The 20,855-nt window shown below is 36.4% G+C and overlaps 4 protein-coding genes across 11 annotated transcripts; 2 read left to right on the plus strand and 2 right to left on the minus strand.

The window, feature by feature from the left end:
* The first annotated feature begins 330 nt into the window (after window positions 1-330).
* On the plus strand, window positions 331-3,713 carry LOC121783845 (probable serine/threonine-protein kinase WNK9). Its single transcript, XM_042182024.1, has 8 exons — window positions 331-388; window positions 976-1,022; window positions 1,111-1,148; window positions 1,258-1,485; window positions 1,621-1,841; window positions 1,915-2,072; window positions 2,159-2,603; window positions 2,685-3,713. Exons 1-8 carry the CDS (start codon window positions 358-360, stop codon window positions 3,530-3,532), a joined length of 2,016 nt encoding a protein of 671 aa, XP_042037958.1. The 5' UTR covers window positions 331-357; the 3' UTR covers window positions 3,533-3,713.
* Window positions 3,714-7,491: 3,778 nt separating this feature from the next.
* Window positions 7,492-15,065, plus strand: LOC121783830 (increased DNA methylation 1-like). 2 transcript variants are annotated; one of them, XM_042182016.1, is made up of 9 exons: window positions 7,492-10,405; window positions 10,746-10,848; window positions 10,990-11,072; window positions 11,854-12,089; window positions 12,632-12,718; window positions 13,209-13,308; window positions 13,417-13,603; window positions 13,765-14,166; window positions 14,265-14,401. In XM_042182016.1, the coding sequence occupies exons 1-9, from the start codon at window positions 8,213-8,215 to the stop codon at window positions 14,270-14,272; spliced, it is 3,399 nt and encodes a 1,132-aa protein (XP_042037950.1). In that variant the 5' UTR covers window positions 7,492-8,212; the 3' UTR covers window positions 14,273-14,401. The 2 variants fall into 2 exon arrangements, with proteins under 2 accessions (XP_042037950.1, XP_042037943.1); XM_042182009.1 differs by adding an exon at window positions 14,871-15,065 and having other exon boundaries at window positions 7,493-10,405; window positions 13,765-14,677.
* Window positions 15,066-15,225: 160 nt separating this feature from the next.
* Window positions 15,226-16,932, minus strand: LOC121783856 (photosystem II D1 precursor processing protein PSB27-H2, chloroplastic-like). Of its 4 annotated transcripts, XR_006046661.1 has the most exons (4): window positions 16,608-16,932; window positions 15,991-16,391; window positions 15,721-15,898; window positions 15,403-15,541 (listed from the first exon to the last, which is right to left on the minus strand). XR_006046661.1 is itself a non-coding variant. In XM_042182042.1 (3 exons), the coding sequence occupies exons 1-3, from the start codon at window positions 16,672-16,674 to the stop codon at window positions 15,404-15,406; spliced, it is 600 nt and encodes a 199-aa protein (XP_042037976.1). In that variant the 5' UTR covers window positions 16,675-16,932; the 3' UTR covers window positions 15,226-15,403. The 4 variants fall into 4 exon arrangements, 3 of the variants coding, with proteins under 3 accessions (XP_042037976.1, XP_042037968.1, XP_042037982.1); XM_042182042.1 differs by lacking the exon at window positions 15,721-15,898 and having other exon boundaries at window positions 15,226-15,541; window positions 16,614-16,932; XM_042182034.1 differs by lacking the exon at window positions 15,721-15,898 and having other exon boundaries at window positions 15,226-15,541; window positions 16,608-16,930.
* A 265-nt stretch (window positions 16,933-17,197) lies between these two features.
* Window positions 17,198-20,796, minus strand: LOC121783887 (tRNA-specific adenosine deaminase TAD3-like). Of its 4 annotated transcripts, none has more exons than XM_042182073.1 (10): window positions 20,676-20,796; window positions 20,083-20,194; window positions 19,928-19,979; window positions 19,774-19,847; window positions 19,269-19,390; window positions 18,903-18,985; window positions 18,734-18,830; window positions 17,856-18,269; window positions 17,645-17,757; window positions 17,198-17,506 (listed from the first exon to the last, which is right to left on the minus strand). In XM_042182073.1, exons 2-10 carry the CDS (start codon window positions 20,183-20,185, stop codon window positions 17,341-17,343), a joined length of 1,224 nt encoding a protein of 407 aa, XP_042038007.1. In that variant the 5' UTR covers window positions 20,186-20,194; window positions 20,676-20,796; the 3' UTR covers window positions 17,198-17,340. The 4 variants fall into 4 exon arrangements, with proteins under 4 accessions (XP_042038007.1, XP_042038020.1, XP_042038013.1 ...); XM_042182086.1 differs by having other exon boundaries at window positions 20,083-20,235; window positions 20,676-20,748; XM_042182079.1 differs by having other exon boundaries at window positions 20,083-20,249; window positions 20,676-20,738.
* Window positions 20,797-20,855: the final 59 nt, after the last annotated feature.

Below are 20,855 nucleotides of genomic sequence, written 5' to 3' on the forward strand. Positions count from 1 at the left end.
TCTTATATTAAGAAAATATTAATCATTATTTATTCCTTAATCAATATGAAGGGTGATTAAGTAAACTGAAAATTCATAAAACGAACAGATTTTATTATTTTTGCAAATTACGAAAATTACAAAATTATCCATATACAATTACATAAATTTACCTTTACCCAATTTTAATGATAATCAAATTATGCAAATACCGGTTATCCAAATTTTTTATGTTTAAACTTTTTGAATACCCCCTACCTCCATAATTATCATTGTTATTAGTGAAAGTTGATTCACTTTTTCAAAGATCCCCTTTTTAATTTCCAAATCCTACAAGAACAGAGAGCAAAGACTTCTGCCAGAACCAAATCCACAGTTATGCAATCCAACGATCTTCCTCTATCTTTAGGTATTTTTTTTGCCCCAAATCCCACTTTCTATAAAAATCTTATTCAGTACCAGAAATTTGTACTAATCTCTGACACCCACTTGTGCCACTGACAAAAACATACATGTATAAATATAAAAATGATTAACAGTATTCTTGGTTGGTCCTTCATTTCTAGCTAGCTGTTCCAGCCCTGTCTTTAACAAAATTATACACATACCCTCACATGGAAGAAGCTATATTTCTAGTCCAATAGAGCGGTGAAACTTTGAGTAAATCACTCTGTGCTGTGTGTTTTTCTTTTGTATTTTTACAGCTCGTGATGAGATGCGTTTTTTGTTTTTTTGTTATGTAATTGATGGGTTCTCCTAGGCCTCTTCTCCCGCATAAATCATGCTTCTTGTATTTATTTCCCTTTTCCTTCAAAGTTTCGTTTTTTACCTTGAGTTGAATTCGTAGATTTTAGGTATTGGTTCTTGAAATTATTAGCCTATTTTCTTTCTCTCCCCCCCTCCCCTCTCTCTCTCCTCATCCTTTGAAAGAAGAGTGAGAAGGAAAAACCAGATTGTAGGTGCAAGAAATGAATGATGATGTTGGTCTTGATGCAGAGGATTCTGAATTTGTAGAAGTTGATCCAACTGGAAGATATGTGAGGGTATGAACTATGAACTGCCTTTCATTCTCATTCAATCTTCTTCATACATTTTTGTAGGAGTATTTGATTTCTTGTTTTCTGATTGCAGTATAATGAGATTCTTGGAAAAGGGTCTTCTAAGACAGTGTATGTTGAATTCTTGAAGGATTTCATCTCAATCATTGCAAAATGCCCTAATTTCATTTGGGATTTCTTGATTCATGTTTCTTTCCCCAATTTTATATGTTTCTTGCAGTTATAGGGCTTTTGATGAGTATGAAGGAATTGAAGTAGCCTGGAATCAGGTGAAACTTTATGACTTTCTGCAAAGTCCAGAAGATCTTGAGAGATTGTATTGTGAAATTCATCTTCTCAAAACTCTCAAACACACCAATATTATGAAATTCTACACTTCTTGGGTTGATACTGCTAATAGGAACATCAATTTTGTAACCGAGATGTTCACTTCTGGCACTCTCAGACAGTAAGATTGTTTGTTTTTTCTTATATTTTTGGATAATTGTATTGATAGTTTGTTTGTTGTTTTATTTATATCTTTTGGGATGATTGTATTGATTTGCTTCAACTCTAAATGAGCTTTTATTGAAATTTGGAATAGGTATAGGCTGAAACATAAGAGGACAAATATTAGGGCTATCAAATATTGGTGTAGGCAGATTTTGCAAGGGCTTCTCTATCTCCACAGCCATGATCCTCCTATTATTCATAGAGACCTCAAGTGTGACAACATTTTCATCAACGGGAACCAAGGTGAGGTCAAGATTGGTGATCTTGGCCTCGCTGCGATTCTCAGGAAATCTCATGCGGCGCATTGTGTTGGTGAGTTCCAAGCTATTGAAAATCTTGCCCTTGCTTAAGATATTGTTTGGTCGCTTACATTGATTTTTGTTAGGAACTCCCGAGTTCATGGCTCCTGAGGTGTATGAAGAGGAATACAATGAATTAGTGGATATTTATTCGTTTGGAATGTGCATTTTGGAAATGGTGACATTTGAATATCCGTATAGCGAATGCACTCATCCTGCTCAAATTTATAAGAAAGTGATCTCGGTGAGGATTTAGCTTTAGTTTTGTTGTGTTGCATACTTGAAATCTGGATAATGTAGATTGATCTAATGCATGTGTTTCATTTATAGGGAAAAAAACCGGATTCCCTTTACAAAGTTCAGGATCCCGAGGTTCGTAAATTTGTTGAGAAATGCTTAGCGACGGTGTCAGATAGGCTGTCTGCTTGGGAGCTTCTCAACGATCCGTTTCTTCAAATTGATGATTGTGTTTATGACTTGAAGGCGTTACAGTATCAACGAGATTATGATGACTTAGTCCATCTTTTAAGACAACCTCTCTTGAGGAGTGCTTATCATAGCACAACGAGTTCTTTAGCTAATGGATACTCGAATTATATTTGTTATGACCAAGAGCACGACTTGGATTCTCGCTCAGCTGACTACGAAGCAACTGAGATCAACCTATTCACGAGTCAAGACGATGATCATTTGGAAAATCTTGACATTACCATCAAAGGGAGAAAGAGCGAGGACGACAACATATTTCTCCGACTCAGAATAGCTGATAAAGAAGGTTGGTTTATTTCAGAACTTTCATAGTATTTGATTCCACTGTTGATGCTAAGAATGCTTCTGGCTTGATTGTTTGTTTCAGGTCGTGTGCGAAACATATACTTCCCTTTTGACATTGAAACCGACACAGCACTGAGCGTTGCGACTGAAATGGTTGCTGAGTTGGACATAACGGACCAAGATGTGACTAAAATAGCAGAAATGATCGATGGTGAGATTGCTTCCTTGGTTCCTGAATGGAAACCGGGATTTGGCATAGACGAGAGCCCTATCAAGAACGGTAGCTGCTGCCAAAACTGTGATGCAGGCTACTTGGGCAAGACCCTGCAAACATGTGGATCTGTCCGTGGCCGCTTTGAAGAGATCACGTACCAAGTTGAAGGGTCGGAGCAGTGTGTGACCGATAATGCTCCTGTGGGATCCAGCCAGTCCGACGGTGTTCACTTCACAGACATATGGGCACAGGAAGAGGACCACGAAGTGACTTCCCCATCATCTAACGACAATCAATTTGATCAGTCCTCTAAGGAGAAGGGGCAAGTTTCACCACCACACGACTATTACAAGAATGAGATAAGGCAGGAGCTGAGGTGGTTCAAGGCCAAATACAAAAGGAAGCAGAGGGAGCTCGCTAATAAACAGTTCGGGGCTTTGAGAGATAGATCGCGATCATTCTCAAACCTTGCACAAGGAGAAACGGATGAAACTGATATCGATTATTCACTATACAAGGGGAAGCATTTCAATCTATTTCCCCTTACAGATTCCGATAGAAGCAGTAGTGACACAAAGGTGCACAGCTACGAGTCTGCGTATAATTCTTGTAGTCCTGTGCACTTTGTCACATCCAAGAATTTCTACTCCGGTGGCTTGCTCCCACATTCACTCCACAGGGCTACTTCACTACCAGTCGACGCCACAGAGCTCTAGACTCGTCCAATAAGCAAGTAAGACGCGTATATAAGGTTCTTGAAAGCTACATGTAGTTTTGTTGTGGCTTCTAGATACTCAACTTGAGCTGAAAGTCACTGATTTTGAGCGAGTGGATGTACATTACTAACTTATTCATATAACAGATATAGCAAAAGTCCTCAAATTGGCAATTTCTCCATCACACCTCTATCTATATATATGGTCCATTTTCTTGAACTTTTTATACCTTATGCTTGATGCCTAGATGATTTTATTACGTGCTTCTGTGTTGAGAGAAAACATATTCAATATTAAAATTATAACAATGAATAACATACTTTGTACTTTAGAAATCAATTAATGAATTAAATGAGCAAAAAGGTTCCTTTTTGTTTGTAGAAAGTGGTGTACCAAATTTTGTGACTAGATTATTAGTGTTTGTGGTTTTTGTCACATCTAGTCTCTTTCATTGAATTTCAACTGGTGGTCTCTCGTACATATAATCCCAAAATATTGTCTGTAAAATCACCAGGATATTAGAAATTGAATTTATTTGATCAATTCCATATAAAAAAACTTTTGAAAAATTGAATAATGAGAATGTAAATTGAATAATGAGAATGTAAATCACCAGGATATTAGAAATTGAATTTATTTAATCATCGAGAAAAAAGCCCTCACACATTCCATAAAACTTAATAATAATGGTTCTTCATTTATCTAATAGTGTCTTGAATCTCATTTATCTTATCCGATGACCTGAACTCTTGAATCTCATTTATCTTATCCGATGACCCGAACCCTCAATCTATTAATTAGAAGGAAAACACGTGTTAGCAATTGAGTTGCAATTTATAATTATATTAATTTATTCTATTTCAATGTACTATATTTCTAATAGATTTTATTGCGTTTGAACTATAAGTTTTTTTTAACCTATATAATATTTATTACTAGTATGACTAGTCAATTGAACTTAAACATAATTTGTAAATTTGGGTTTTATATGCAGAATCAAATTTCGGTATTTCACATTAACAAAAAAAACATATAGATCAAAATAGATCAAAAGCGAGAGATGATCAAAATAAAAATGCATTTAAATTCAGAAATGCAGCACAAATCTTGGCTCTAGGATTAGATGATCTAATGGTCAATAATTAACCAAAAACACGGAAGGTCATAATTAAGCAATTTTAGGTCATATTATAATATTTGTATTTAATGTCATGCTAAGATCATTTTAGGTCATGCTTTGTCAGCATGACCTAATAATTAACTAACTATGACCTAAAAGTGCCTACGTATGATATTGTTTTGCGTTTCTGTATTTAAATCTAGTTTTGCATAGATCAAAACCCTATATACCTAAAAGTGCCCCACGTGTGTATATATATATATATATATATATATATATATATATATATATATATATATATATATATATATATATATATGGTTGTGATCAATGTCAAACCAATTTTAAAGACCGAACTAGAGACCAAATCTGGGCCATTAGATCTAGTTTTTTTGATGAGATGTGCTGCTGTGTAAATTTTTCGGTCTTCATTACAAGCCCATTTTACTTCATTGTATAGATTTATTACTTCATTCCGTACGTAATACCTTGAAACTACAACATGTTTTTACTTTCTTCTAGTAGGTTTTGAAATGATTCAACATATGTTTCATTTGAATTCATTTACGTGAGTTTTTACTTTATTTACATTAAAAAATGCAATTTATTCAAGTGCGTTTATTACCTCATTCAGAAACGTTATTACTTCATTGGATAAGGTTTTTACTTCATTCCAGTAGGACTTCACATACTTCATTCCAATAATTTATTGCATCATTCCATGTGTTTATTACATCATATCAGCGTTGTGGCGGTGGTGATAGATATTGTAGAGAGAAAGAACGACACGCGACGGAGAAACCGCATTTACGTACTGGAATGAAGTAATAATCCTACTAGAATGAAGTAAAAACCTACTGGAATGAATTTAAATCTTTGTAACATGTTTGTATGACTTATTTACCTTCGGATGAATTAAAATAGACTCGTGATGAAGGTAAAAATAAATTATAAATTTGTGCCTCTCATCCCTAAAAAACTAGATAAAAAAACCCTAATTTGGTATGGTTCGGTGGTTCGGTCTTTAAGAGTGGATTTGTGAATAATGAGACTCTATATATATATATATATATATATATATATATATATATATGGGTGCATTATAATGATAACCCCAATTTCCGTAATAACCCTATAACCAAATCTGGACCACACATTTTTAAAATCACGCGGTTGATATTCAAACTTAGATTTACTTCATAAAAAAAAGCGCGGGGGTAAATATGTCATTTCGCTCATGATAAAATATACGTATCCAAATTTCGCTCATTTTATCAGTTAGTCAAAAGTATCATTTTATCAACTCAGAGTATCATTCTATCCGGGAAAACTATCATTCTATGCAATAAACCTAACATATATCATTTTAACATTTTATCAGTCAGTCAAAAGTATCATTTTATCAACTCAGAGTATCATTCTATCCGGCAAAACTATCATTTTATCAGTTTTATGTCATTTTGTCACGTTAAAGTATCATTTTATCAGCTTATATGCAATTTCTTCAGCTAAACTATCATTTTTATAAGGTTACTGTCATTTTATCCGCTTAGATTATCATTTTATCAGGTAAAAGTGTCATTTTATTAAACAAAAATGTCATTTTATACACCAAAAATACCTATCATTCTATCGGCTGAAAGTATCATTCTACCCGGCAAAACTATCATTCTATCGACTGAAAGTATCATTCTATCCGGCAAAACTATAATTTTATGCAGTAAACCTAACATTTATAAGCTAAAAGTATCATTTTATCAACTCAGAGTATCATTCTATCCGGGAAAACTATCATTCTATGCAATAAGCCTATCATTTTATCATTTTATCAGTCGGTCAAAAGTATCATTTTATCAACTCAGAGTATCATTCTATCCGGCAAAACTATCATTCTATGCAATAAACCTAACATATATCATTTTATCATTTTATCAGTCAGTCAAAAGTATCATTTTATCAACTCAGAGTATCATTCTATCCGGCAAAACTATCATTCTATGTAATAAACCTATCATTTTATCAGTCAGTTAAAAGTATCATTTTATCAACTCAGAGTATCATTCTATCCGGCAAAACTATCATTCTATGCAATAAACATATCATTTTATCATTTTATCATTTTACGTGTTATTTGGCGAAATTCAGAAATTAAATGAGGGAAATGACTGTTTTACCCCGCGCTTTTTTTTATGAAGAAAATCTAAGTTTGAATCTCAAAACTATCCTTCTATGCAATAAACCTATCATTTTATCATTTTACGGGATATTTGGCAAAATTCAGAAATTAATTGAGAGAAATGACAGTTTTACCCCGCGTTTTTTTATGAAGTAAATCTAAGTTTGAATCTCAACCGCATGATTAGAAATATGTGTGGTTCAGATTTGGTTATAGGGTTATTACGATATTTAGGGGTTATCATATGATCACGACTCTATATATATATATATATATATATAGGGAGATGATCAAAATAAGTATGTGTTTAAATCCAGAAATGCAGACCAAATCTTGGCCCTAGGATTAGATGATCTAATGGTCAATAATTAACCAAAAACACGGAAGGTCATAATTAAGCAATTTTAGGTCATATTATAATATTTGGGTTTAATGTCATGCTAAGATCGTTTTAGGTCATGCTTTGTTAGCATGACCTAAAAATTACCTAATTATGACCTAAAAGTGACCTAATTATGATATTGTTCTGCGTTTCTGTATTTAAATCTAGTTTTGCATAGATCAAAACCCAGGGAGATGATCAATATATATAATATAGATATATATAATAAAATCTACAAAATTGCAGAGAAACAAAAGAAATAAGACTAGAAAAGTTATGAAGAATTCTGACTTCGTTCAATCATACTCTGCAACAACAGCAGCTACAGCAGGAACTGGAAGAGCAAGACCAATCCACTAATCTTTACTCCTCGGATTCCCATTTTCACCGCAGTGATTACTACAGTCCACCAAGAAATAGTATTATTCGAAATAATGGCTAAACAATTCTGTGATCACAGTATGTGGTTAGAATTTAAAAATGGCGATGACAAGCAAGCGGCAGAGTTTTGGTTTTACCAATCTATACAATTGCTTTGCTTCCCAAACAATTCTGTGATCACAGTATCATAAAGTGCATTTTCTTTACATTTTTCTTTTCGAATTCCTTTCCTCCTTTTTTTTTCTGCCGTATAATAATAAAGAATACGCATAGCATAATACAAACTTTGCTATATCTTCGAGAAAGCAATTTGTGTTAAAGTAATTTTTTATTGTGAAAACATTCTTCTTCTTCTCCTCGTTGCGTTTCGATTGGTTTGCCAGAAAATCACGCCAGTTAATCCGAATTCGATCCCATACACGGGTTTCTGCCGAGGTTGAGAGGTTATTTTTTTAATTGAAATTGAATCCGGTGCCGCGAATTTATGTAGGCGTTTGGTTGTGAGTCAGATCTGCAAATGCTAGACTCTAGAATTGAGAATCCATGTCTAAAATATTGTTTCGCGGGTGAGTTCGTGTTCAATTGCGTGTGGAATTGATTGGGATTTTTTTATTCTTATGCATGAATATGGAAGATAGTGTAAGATCAGGGGGTGATGTGTTAAAGAAGAAGACTTCGTCAGGATGCTTGATAATAAAAAGGAAGGTAGAAAATGGGACTTGTCATAGTAATGAGAGAAAGAGGCCGCGGCTCGTTGCAGGCAGATTTGGCGCCAGTGAAGAGGATGAGTCATTGGGGTTTATGAGAAAAGTTAATAACAAGATCTTGCACAATGGCCCCATGGATTACAGGAGGAGTGAGTTTGAGAACAGGGAGTATGAGAGGAGCAATGTTGAGATTGATCTTGGTATTGAGAGTAGGAGGAGGAGGAGGATGAGTGAGTTGGGTTCGAATGAGCTAGATGAGGATCATGAATTTGATGAAAGAAGGATGAGGGAAGAGTATTTGGAGAATAGGTATAAGATGACTGGGTATAGAGGTGGTCAGAGTTCGAAGGATTTTGTCATCAGATCACCACGTGGAAATTTGATGGCTGATAGACGGCATAGTTTCCACTTTGATGAATCTAGTAGTGGGAGAAGCAAGGGGGGTGAATATACTGGTTTGAGGAACAAGGGATTTGACTCGGACGAGGTTGAGGAAGAAATGCCGGTTTCATTGTTCAGGTTGAAGCACCCAGAAGTTGCTGATGAGCCAATCAGGCTGCAGGGGAAGAATGGGGTGCTGAAGGTGATGGTGAATAAGAAGAAGAGGAACATGGAGTTACATTCTCATCATAGTAGGTATGATTCAAGGCGAGTTGAAGAAAGAGCACATTGTAGGTCAGAAGATGCACCCAAGAATGTCCGGCATGTTGTAGGTCATCCGGTTTCAAAGCCACCAGAAAACCGAGGTTTGTGTATTGAGAAGGAGAAAATGGATCTAAAGTTGGAAAAAGTAAAACCAAAATTTAGTAAAGGCATCAAGACGAGAGAGTCAGAAATCATTGGCATGAGTGGAGGCATCATGGTCAGAGAGAAGGAAACTGATGCTGCTGATACAGCACTTAAGCTGGCACCACCAGGTCTTCAAGTTTCTAGCTTGAAGAAAGATGTGAAAAAGGAGGAAGAAAGAGCATCCATAGAGAATATCACCTCTGTTAAAGGCAAAGAAGGGAAAGTGAAGCGGGGTCGATGTACTGAAAAGCAACTGTTGCGAGAGAAGATTAGGGAAATGCTAATTGATGCCGGGTGGACTATAGATTATAGACCAAGGCGGAACAGAGATTACTTAGATGCTGTGTACATTAGTCCTAATGGAACAGCCTACTGGTCAATTATTAAGGCTTACGACGCATTTAAGAAACAGCTGGAAGAAGATAAATGTAAAAGTAAAAGTAAATTGGTCATTGATTCTCCTTCATTTGCTCCCCTTGATGAAGATCTGATAAATAAACTGACTAGGCAGACAAAAAAGAAGATTGAAGAGGCAACGAAAAGGAAGAGGAAAGAAGATGGACCGAGTAAGAGTGCCAAGAGATCTTCTGGTAGGGATGATGATGGAGAGAGCTCAGACAGTGATCAGAATGAGGAGAGACTTAGTTCCTGTAGAAAACAGAATCATAAAGCACAGAGAACCAAATTTCCTGATATCAGTCAAGGGAGCAATGGTGAATTACGTAATGGTTCACTAAAAATGAAATCCAGGAAAATAAAAGTTGACATGAATACTTCTGGTTCCAAGTTTAATGTCTTACAGGGAAGAACAAGTAAAGTGATCGGCAAATGCACACTTCTGGTTCGTCGCTCTGATAAGGGGGAGAACTCGGACTCTGATGGATATGTTCCATACAGTGGAAAAAGAACTGTACTGGCCTGGCTGATTGATTCGGGAGTAGCCCAGTTGAGTGAGAGAGTGCAGTATATGAACCGCAGAAGGAACCGGGTGATGCTGGAAGGCTGGGTCACGAGAGAGGGAATTCACTGTGGTTGCTGCAGTAAAATCCTTACAGTTTCAAAATTTGAGCTGCATGCTGGCAGCAAGTTGCGCCAGCCTTTCCAAAACATATTCTTGGAGTCTGGAACGTCCCTTTTGCAATGCCAAGTAGATGCCTGGAATAGGCAGGGGGAGTCTGTGTGTCGAGATTATCATACTGTTGGCATTAATGGGGACGATCCAGATGACGATGCCTGTGGCATTTGTGGTGATGGAGGTGCTTTGATCTGTTGCGATAGTTGTCCATCAACTTTCCATCAGATCTGTTTAGAAATGCAGGTACTTACTGGATGGTCTCAAGCACGACTTGTATTTTTCGCTTCACTGTATCATTCATTGTTTCCCCATTTACATTTTGGATATGATTTTGTTTACTTCATTGTTCGGGTTTTAAAAGAGTGGGATTTATCTATCATTTGGGCATGTTTTTTTTTTATGTTTTGTAGTAGATGGAAAAAAGTTAGATTCTGAGAGTTATAGCACCTTGTAGGCAATGTTCACAATTACTGGAACAAGACAAAATCAAGTTTATCATATTCAAAATTTCACACTGACTGGCGTTGGATATATTTTTTCTTGGTAGTTGAGTGCCTTTGTTTCTAATTTATATTCAATGCAGATGCTTCCTTCAGGTGATTGGCACTGTCCAAATTGTATATGCAAATTTTGTGGGGACAGTGGTGTTGATGAACTTACCAGATGCAGCTTCTGTGAGGGAAAATGTAATTGTTTTTATTAGCTTGAAATTCTGCACAGCTCTTTCCTTTCTCTTTCTGAACTCTCTCACTAATACAAATGCACATTTTCATTTTTATTTGAAGTAACTTCCTGAAAAACTTCTCTCTTTTGCATTATTTTCATAGATCACAAATCATGTAGTAAAGAGGTGCTTGCTTCGTCTATGAGTTTGAATGGTGCATCCTTTTGTGGGCTGCAGTGTCAAGAGGTTAGCTTTGGTTACCATAATAGCTAGCTGTAGCAATATATTATGAATTATGATATTCTCTTTAATCACCCTTACAGCCTGAGGGCTAAATGAGCAATTGAAAGCTATTCAGTATATTTGGATATTGCTATATACTAATGAATTTCATCGAGCTAATCTTTCATGCTTGATAGGGATAATCATAGGAGAATGATGATTTCTTTTACCCTTGGAAGTTGGAAACCCATTGTCTCAGCTTTCTGTTAAAAACTGGTAGATGAAAAAGTAGTTTATAAGGGTGCCTACTGATATTGTACTAGGAGAATATATGCTGTTATTTTTAACTTTCTGATGCTCTAAACAAACTTAGATAATGTGTTCAGTATCAGCCATCACTTCATGTTTGTATTTTCGTGGTGGTAGTATCCCTGATTTCAGTTTAGTACTGATAGTATAGATGAATTGGCATAATGACAGTCCACAATTCTTCCTTAGTACAGCCAATCTAGGCCTCTGGTCATTAGCTTGCTGTGGATGTGGTGATTGTTTGTGCAATTTCCAATTTTATCTTCTTTTACATGAATTGGTGGCACTTAGTGGTAACCTGCTTCATGGCATCCAAATATTTCTGCCTATGATTTCACTCAAATACATTGAAATTACACCTACATCTCCAAAGATACTGTATTCTTTTAATTCCACGAGTGGATTTTTTGTACTTCAGATTGATATTAACCTTCATTCAGATTCTGGCTTGTATTGGTAATATTGGCAATTTTTTTTCTCTCTTCCCCTTCTTTAGTTTTATGATCATCTACAAAAGATTCTTGGAGTCAAACATGAACTGGAAGGAGGATTTTCATGGTCTCTTATTCAGAGAACAGATGTGTCTGATACTTCACACCGAGGGTTTCCTCAAAGGGTTGAATCAAACTCCAAGCTAGCTGTTGCATTGTCTGTTATGGATGAGTGTTTTTTGCCCATTATTGACAGGAGAAGTGGGATTAATATGATCCGCAATGTAGTCTATAACATCGGGTGAGCTGTTATTTACCTACTATGTTTTTCCCTTCTCACTACTTAGACAGAGGGGTGTGTGTGGGAGAAGTGTAGAGCCATATGCTACAGTAAAGTGTGAGCGGTTATTATATTGACTGCTGTCTTCAACAATGCTGTTTTAGTTTACTTATTTATTATTATCATTATTAGTTTCATCATAGAGCCCTTGTGGAATTGGATCCTAGACTCTTATAGTGTATTTAACTGCATATTAAGCTGTGAGCCTGTGGTGGTTAGTTTGTGGTGAAGAGGTGGATAAATTGAGGCAAGGAATGAGTGAAAAGTCCGATGTGGATATTTGGTCAAACAGCTTGGTGCTTGTCTCTTATGTTATGAGTGATTCCAAAAAAATGCTATGTATAACAGGCCTTGAATTGGAGACATAAACCTAAAAGTGAAGTTTGTGCTGTCAAATCTGAAGCTTCAAATATATAAAATGCATATATATGCAATTGTGCATAAATCCAGAGATTATTCTAGTAGTTAGGCTTCAGTATATATGACAGATGATTGTCTTGCAGATCAAACTTCAACCGTCTGAATTACTGTGGATTCTATACCATAATACTGGAGAGGGGTGATGAAATTGTTTCTGCAGCATCTATAAGGTAATAAAACAATTTTACCTTAATACTATATATGTGGCTGTGGTGGCGACGACCTGAGATGCAAGGATCTGTATCCATAACATTAAGAGTACCATTGTGATTATCCATTCTCATTATTCTTTTCCTAATTTTGCTTCACATCTAAAATAATTCAAAATTGTTCATGAGTAGCTTGAGATGGTAATAATAATACCTCACAAGATTTTTATTTCGTCTTAGAAGTTTTAGTTTGTGTGTGTATTTTTCTTTCAGGAAGGGGATTAAGCCTCTCCTATTCAGTTTCAAGTTGCCTGGTTTACAAGAAGAAATTGAAGAAAATTAAAAAACAAAAACTAAAATGTCAACATTAAGTACAAACTGATTTATTTACTGAGGAGAGATTAAATTTTGATCATAAGCCTAAGCCCTTTGAGGTTTGTTTGTCATTTGTCATTTGCTTTTCCCCCCTCCCCTGAGCCAATCTGATCATTGGATTTTTTCTCTTCATTAGGATCCAAGGGACCTGTCTGGCTGAGATGCCATTTATTGGTACTCGCGAAATCTACAGGCAGAAAGGAATGTGCAGGCGTCTTCTATCGGCAATTGAAACAGTGATGACTTGCTCTGGAGCTTCTGTTTACCAAATTCATGTTTGATTGACTATAAACTCCCCCTACGTATGCTCCCCTGGTGTAACTTTTCAACTTTTGTGATTTCAGGAACTCCGATATCTCAAAGTCGAGCAATTGGTCATTCCTGCCATATCAGAGCATATGAACATGTGGACTAAGGTTTTTGGTTTTCATCAGCTTGAGGATGGACTCAAGAAAGAAATAAAGTCCATGAACATGTTGGTGTTTCCGGGAACAGACATGTTGCAGAAACCATTGGCTAAGCATTCCGATGGTAAACAAATTCCTATTCCAATTTCCACGTGATACACTCATACGATTTCGACAGTTTCTTGAATGAAATCTAAATTATGTGCTGGCCTCAGATTTCATGTATATGTTCTATTTATTTTTTATGGTACCTTCCCTCTTAATCCATCCCTACTTCAACTATAGGTGTGGAGGTTTCTGAATCAATCAAAAACCAGTATCAGTTGCCTGTTATGGTAAAAAACTTGGATATTGATTCACCCATGGAGTGTGAGAAACAGATGAGTTATGATTCTGGAGTGGTCCACGACACCAAGAAGAACGACAAAGTTGGTGACGTTGACTCTGCCTTTCCAGCACCAGCTGCTCTTAGTAATAACATGGAAGCTAGTGCTTCAGATTCTGTTTGTGAATCTAATACACCTCTTGCCTGCAACGAAGCTGTAGTGGTCAACTCTGAGATGGAAGAAAACCAAAAAGAACTCTCAGCTAGCTCCAGAGTCTGTGAAAGCAAAAACATCGACATGCAAAATGGGTTGCAGGGTCCTCCTCTGGAAGACAACTTTCCCTTGGAGAACAAAACTGAAGGTATTCACAACCTTGCAACTGAAACTCTTATCGAGACTGTGGCCAGTGGAAAAGATACTGCAGAATCTACAAGTTTTAATATAGGTTCCTCGGTGAAGGTTTCTGAAGATGCTGACCTCGACACACCTGAAAATAATGGTTCTGTTCTTGAAGCTTCTTCACTTAGTGCTACAAATGGAGATATGGAATCGTCAATCCTTAATGAGAGGGACGGATGTGATGGGGAGGCCCTTTGCATCAAGAGAAGTCTTGAAGTCTCTGCAAAGGATGTTACTGCGAAAGTGCACTTAAATCAGAATCCCACCCCTATATCAAGTTTGCTCGATTCTGGAAGAAATGTGTGCAAGGCCGACATCCAGATGCAAAACGATCTTGTGGTGTCTTGTGCTGCTCCAGTGGAAGCTGAAACGGACTTTGAGGTTGATGGAGAAGCTGCATCTCTGACCTCTTCCGAATCATTGGTTCAGACCACAGCACCCACTGAGAGTGCTGCAGATGGTGAAAACAACAGGTAATTGTTCTCTTGAAATGTGAGGGTACTCAGGGTTTTGTAGCTTTATGTGCTGTGGATGAGAGAATAGAAGAAACAGTATTAGGTTTACAGTTCTTTGAGGGTATTAGTATAACTGCAGGATGCTTCGTCGTATTTGAATTTCAAATCCTAACAGCGCCTTATGGTTTCCAAACCCACATTGTTCTGACAGATTGTCTGCTGTGAATATCATCAGATTCGAGTAGCAAGCCTTGCGGCTCATTTTTTTAGCAGAGGCAGCATTTTTTAAGTTTTGAATGTAGCTATCAATCTGGTAATTTGTATGTATATACTTATATGTTAGCAGAGGTCTCATATTTTCATTTATTGGAATGAGAGTCTGATTCCAAATTATCGCTGAGGAAAACATGAACTAGGATGATATATATCACACTAAAATCTTATGTTTAGTTATTACTATTATCTTGTTGCCTGCAAATGCTATTACCTTTTCATAGCTTAACACCCTGCTTGTTATGAGGAAATCATTGGAAGCAAATGAAGTCAAAATCAACTAAACTGTCAGCTAGAAGAAAATCAAACACATAATAAATCACCGAATATGGTGTCATTGTTCCAATTGAGGATTACAAGCAAAATAAAAAATCTCTAATCTTGGAAATGAAGTATTATAGGCTATCAATATACATCAACAATGAAGTATTATAGGCTATCAATATACATATTCCAAAGTGTGATCCCATGTCAAAGTGAATCTTCTGCAGTGGTGAGATTGCTTAATATTTCTGTCTTAACCTCCTCTGGAAGGGGAGCGGATGGTCCTGCTTTCGAGTAAAAACTGGCGAGCGATCTTATGGCTTTTTCGAGCATTGCATATGATTCCTGCAGCAGGATGTTCCAACATCATACGCAAAAAATAAATAGTAACTCAATTCAATTCTTGATTCTATGTAAAGTCATGCCTATTTACATCAGACTCAAGTGGGATGCTAAATGCATTTCACACTGAACAGCTAACCACATAACAAATTGCATGACCGAGACCATAACCGAAGATATACCAAGATCGTTCGTAAGACCAGTGGGAATACAACGTTCACTACAGGTAAACAAACACGTGTGAAGAAGAGAAGCACCAGAAACTCCCTCTTTGAAAATATGATGAATTCGTTCAACTATCACCCAATTCTCTACTGAGTAAATGTAAAGCCCTCAACTTGTGAAAGATCTGCACAATGTCTGCTCTATATTCAGCAGTTTCAAGGAAGCTAAGTTATCAGGAATCAAGGTTATGTCATCAACAAATATCAGATGTTAAAAAGAAAACTTGCCTCGTTGACAACTTCCTTCTGTCCCCTCCAACTACTCAAGTATTCCCTGATTGATTCCTTTGCTGCATCAGCTGTTCGTCTGAACTTTGCCATATCCTTGGTATCTTCCTCCAATGATTCGCGAAGTGTTTTCACAACTTCTCTAACTGATTTCAAGTAAGCCTTTGGCAAAACCTTTCCTGATTTGGTTTTCTCATTAGGATCAAACAATGACTGCAATGCCCCAACTAAACCCTCATCATCCTTCGCCTTTTCCTCTGCCCGTGCAGGCAGTAACATCAATCCACAGTTCAAATTCAGCAATGCAAGTGCAGAAACAGCAGCATTTTGCATAAGAAACCGGCGACTTGTTGATGTTTCATCCAAGGAAAGCATAGCATTACACCTCGATTGCAGTCTCTCTGAGAATACACCCAAAAAAATACAGAAAAACAAAAGGGTAATTAGCTGGTGCATTCGGATATAGAACTAACTCATCAAATGTATGATTTCTTCAAGAATCAGCTGCCCTTAAAACCTATTTTCTGCTTGTGTTATATATACGGATTAAAATTTAAATATTAGGAGAGAAACACAGTAAAAATCATCCAAATTCATAATCAATCAGGGAAACTCACTATTACTTCTTTCGGCCGAACTCGAAATGGCAAGGGGGCAAATCCTTGCTGCGGGAAAAGCTGCCATTTTTTAGGGTTTAGAACTCTAAAATTTGGTTGGAAACTGATTCTTCTTGGTTCATCCTAACAATCCAGCACAAAACAATTAACACCACAAATATTTGTGTTGCAGAAACACTGGCAAATTATCAAGGACCGAACATCCCAATTTCGGCAGGACACCTATCTCCTCTCCAAACTTGAGTGATTTGAAGACATGAAAAAAAAAATCGAGCTACAATCTACAAAGAGAGCTAACTCTGCAAAATTTGTGTTGCGAAATCACCAAACTGATGGTCGTTTTATCCGTTGAGGGGCAAAATAGTCAGTATAATATTTTTAACATTTATTTTTACTGATTAACAAATTTTATTTAGTATTCTGATAAATATAAAGAGGATGAGGATTATAATTTTTTGTGATACAATTTCCAAGTCCAACAGTAAAATACATCCCAAACTCTTATGTGCTAATTTCTATTAAAACTGTCAAGTAATTGAATCAAGACTATTCGTGATAAAGTTACCCTTTTCTCGGAATTAATCAGTGGATGGCAAAACAAAACAAACTTGTTAATAAAAATAACTTCAACAAGCCATGGTGATTTCAACAAGTAGCCATGAATTCAAGATAAGTTAATTAAACTATCTTAACTAGTGATGTAGTAACTAATAATACAAAGGCAAATCTTGCATCAATCAAGGATCTCTTTAGGCAGCATGACTCTAAAAACAGCATAGTGATGATTCAAGCTCCTCTCTCCTTGCAATCTGTGGACGCTTCCCAAAGCGCCATCGTTTGGGTTTGGAAAAGCATAGAACACTCGCCTGATTCTCTGATGCACAATCGCCATTGAGCACCTGAAGTTAGAGAATGGTAAGAAAAACTAAAGTGATCAACGAAAGAAGAGGTTAAAGCTATATTGAACGCCCCACATACACAAAAGAGATAAGAGTTTGTTTGTGTAAGAGAGAGGCTATAGCAAGTAGAGTACTCACATAGCACATGGCTCCCACACAAAGTAGATGTCGTAGCCAGTACACAGATAAGGTCTTGTTGGGTCGTATCTGGAACCATTCATGTTGCAATCTGATATCTCGTCATTCTTTACCTGAAATAAAATATAGCATTTGAGCAAAGTCAAGAAATGTCCACAAGACACATATCAGATAGCTTTTGCTAGCCAAACTCAGCATTGGTCATCTTCACCTTTTGTCTTTTTAAGGGAGAGCCGGTTGGGGTTAGCAGTTTCTGATCTTTTTGAACAGAATCTGCACCTCGTGTGTTCATAGGAAAAAGATGTCTGTCTCTTGCAGCAGAAGCTTCGATTGCCACTATGGCTGCATGTCGTAAAGGATGCCAAGAATCCGAATTCGAATGCAATCGCTGCTCGAGCCATCCCCAAGGATGCAAACAAGAGACTTCCATATGTGATTGCTTCGCTTCATTGGATAATAAATCATTTCCCATTTCATTAGGGCCACCCTGTATAGTTGTTTCATGATCTTTAGAGCAGCATGACTCCTTGCTACTACCTTTAGGACCAGGATAAAAGACCTCATCACACGAGCTAGCAATAGTTTCTCCTGATAAAGGATCCACTATAACAGCAGCATTGACAAGCTGACAACAAAATTTAGCTTAAATTGATCAGGACTAGAGAATGAAAATAACAAAGAAGGAAATGTGATTAATAAATTATAAGGCCAATAAACGGTAGGAAGAGAAGACAAGGTGGATATGAAACCAAAGATAAAAAAAACAAATAAGATGATAATGCCTACTCCTCCATTAACAAGATTAGAGTATAAAGCTACAAGGCCATTTTCTTCCCACTGGACAAAACAGTGGCACATTACTTTGCAAATTGGCTCCAAGTACGATGAAGTTTCACACTTCAGATTTGATTACCATAATAATTTAAGATTTAAATTTTAGGTATAAAAACTAGCAAGGAATTCCTTAATTGAAAATATGAGCTAAGACGATGATTTTTTTATATGCGAGAGAAAATAAAGCTTGCCAGGACTGGAAGAGAAAGAAGCATTTAGTGTGCATTTAGTGTAGGATTATAGATCAGAACATACCGAAGCGCCGGATTTCGCCATGTGAACTGCATGTTTCATAAATTTGAGAATGGATAATGAATCTGCCTCCGAAAATCCAGTTATGCCATCAATATTGCTGTTACATGAAGAAACTTAGAACTTCGACCTCATGTTAAAACACTATTAGTTGATATCTTTAATAACTTACAACGTAGGTGGATGGAAGGAAGTTGGCCACAATTTGCATTGTTCTTCCCATTCTTCTTTTGTTGTTGCAGCATATTTGCATACCTAAACCAATCAGGGTTGGCAAAAAAATTTATGTAAACGGGAACATATGCTTACAATGAAATGAGTTAGATTTGAAACATGAGTAACGAGCTACCATAGCATTTTTAGAAAGTTGATTTAACAAAATATCTCTTTCAATGATTTCAAATGTTAACAATAAACCATAGAGTGCAATGTAATTTAACTGCATCAGCATGCATGGCAGGTTGTATTATGATTTTGGATACATGGAATTGTTCAGACAAGAACTGGCATCGATTAAGATGATAAAACGATGACCCACTTTTGAAGTGAAAGTACTCAACTGGTACGCATTCATAAGCCCCAGCACATCCTCCGGTATATAGTTAGACTCAGCATTGCTTCCATGATCCATGCATAAAATCACAAATAATTGACTCTTTCCTGTCAGGATAAATGAGCTGTCTTAGATCATATATACTAATATCTGTATGATCAAGCAGAAAATACAAGAAATATACGGAAAAGTTATTAAGTACTCCACATGCATAGGATGTGATAATCAATTAATCATGTCTCTCCTTGGCCCTAACTTACGAACATGCATGCCTACCTCAAAAAGCCAAAACATAACTTCCTTGGTATTTCAGTATTCTGAGTAAATACAGCTGTTGAAGTACATCAACAATGAACTAACTTCTAGCATAACATATACTTTGACAACACTAACCACTAGGCAGATCCTCCTATGTATAATTGCATATAAAATTATAAGTGAATTTTTTTTTTGAAAAGCAAAGAAAGTAATATAGAAGACCTGCAACTACCTCCATCAAGAAAAGTCTTTTTTATGCGCTTCACATGGCGGAGGCCTTCCAGGGGAGCTATATGATTTAGCTTTCTGGACACAAATTTGAAATAAAATAAACAACATATCAATATAAGGTTAAAATGACTAATTTATGAACCAAACCAGCACACCTGGCTATAGTATTCGCATGCTTAGCATCAATTGCGGAAGCCAGTACATCCACTGCATATACAGAATACAAAGAAATAAAGCCCAAGCGAACAAAGAAAACGATATAATCATCACATATATTCGAACCAGTGTAAAGAATCACAAAAATTTATACCCGTAGGTTGGTGGTCGGGACAAACCGGAGGCTTTTCAGGAATGTGAACAATTTCCCAGCATTCTGATGGACCTACAGTTTTTCCTTCAGCACTTCCCATCATCCTCTGGCTCTGAGATTAAAACTTATACTTACTGAAAGCTTCAACCTCAGCTGCTATTAAAAAGCTGAGCAGGTTGGTCTTAGCGATTCGAAAACATTTAAAGTGCTACACTCTAATCTGCGAAGTCAAGCTACATTACATGAATAGTGCTGCTTCTATAGCTCCTAAAACCATTCGTACACTCCTAATTTTGCAGGTCAAGCAACATTACATGAATAATACTTCTTCAATAGCTCATAAAATCATTTGAATTGCATACACTCTAATCTTGCAAGTAGGCGTACGATACATGAATAACAAAATACTGCTTCTGTAACTCCTAAAAGTAGCGGTTCTGCACTTCTACATAAGGATACAAACAAAGGGAAACAGTAACTAAAAATAGAATGATTGTTTCAAGAAGTAAACGAAACAAAGAATGATAGCATCAACTTAAGAATTCAACTGTTAAAAAGTGATACGTTTACATGAAGAAGAGAGAATCGGGTACCAGAGTTTTGCAGCCGTAGCTTCGGAGTGAAAAGGGTTTGACGATGACAGTATTCTAGATTGCTAAATTTAGGGCTTTTAAATTTACAATTCTTTGAGAATTATGGAAAAGTACTTTGATTTCTGATTTTTTTGAATTTTTTTTATGAAATTTTAAAATCCTAGATTTCACACGATTTTA

Source organism: Salvia splendens, chromosome 2 (genome assembly GCF_004379255.2).
Source record: "Salvia splendens isolate huo1 chromosome 2, SspV2, whole genome shotgun sequence".
Lineage (NCBI taxonomy): Eukaryota > Viridiplantae > Streptophyta > Magnoliopsida > Lamiales > Lamiaceae > Salvia > Salvia splendens.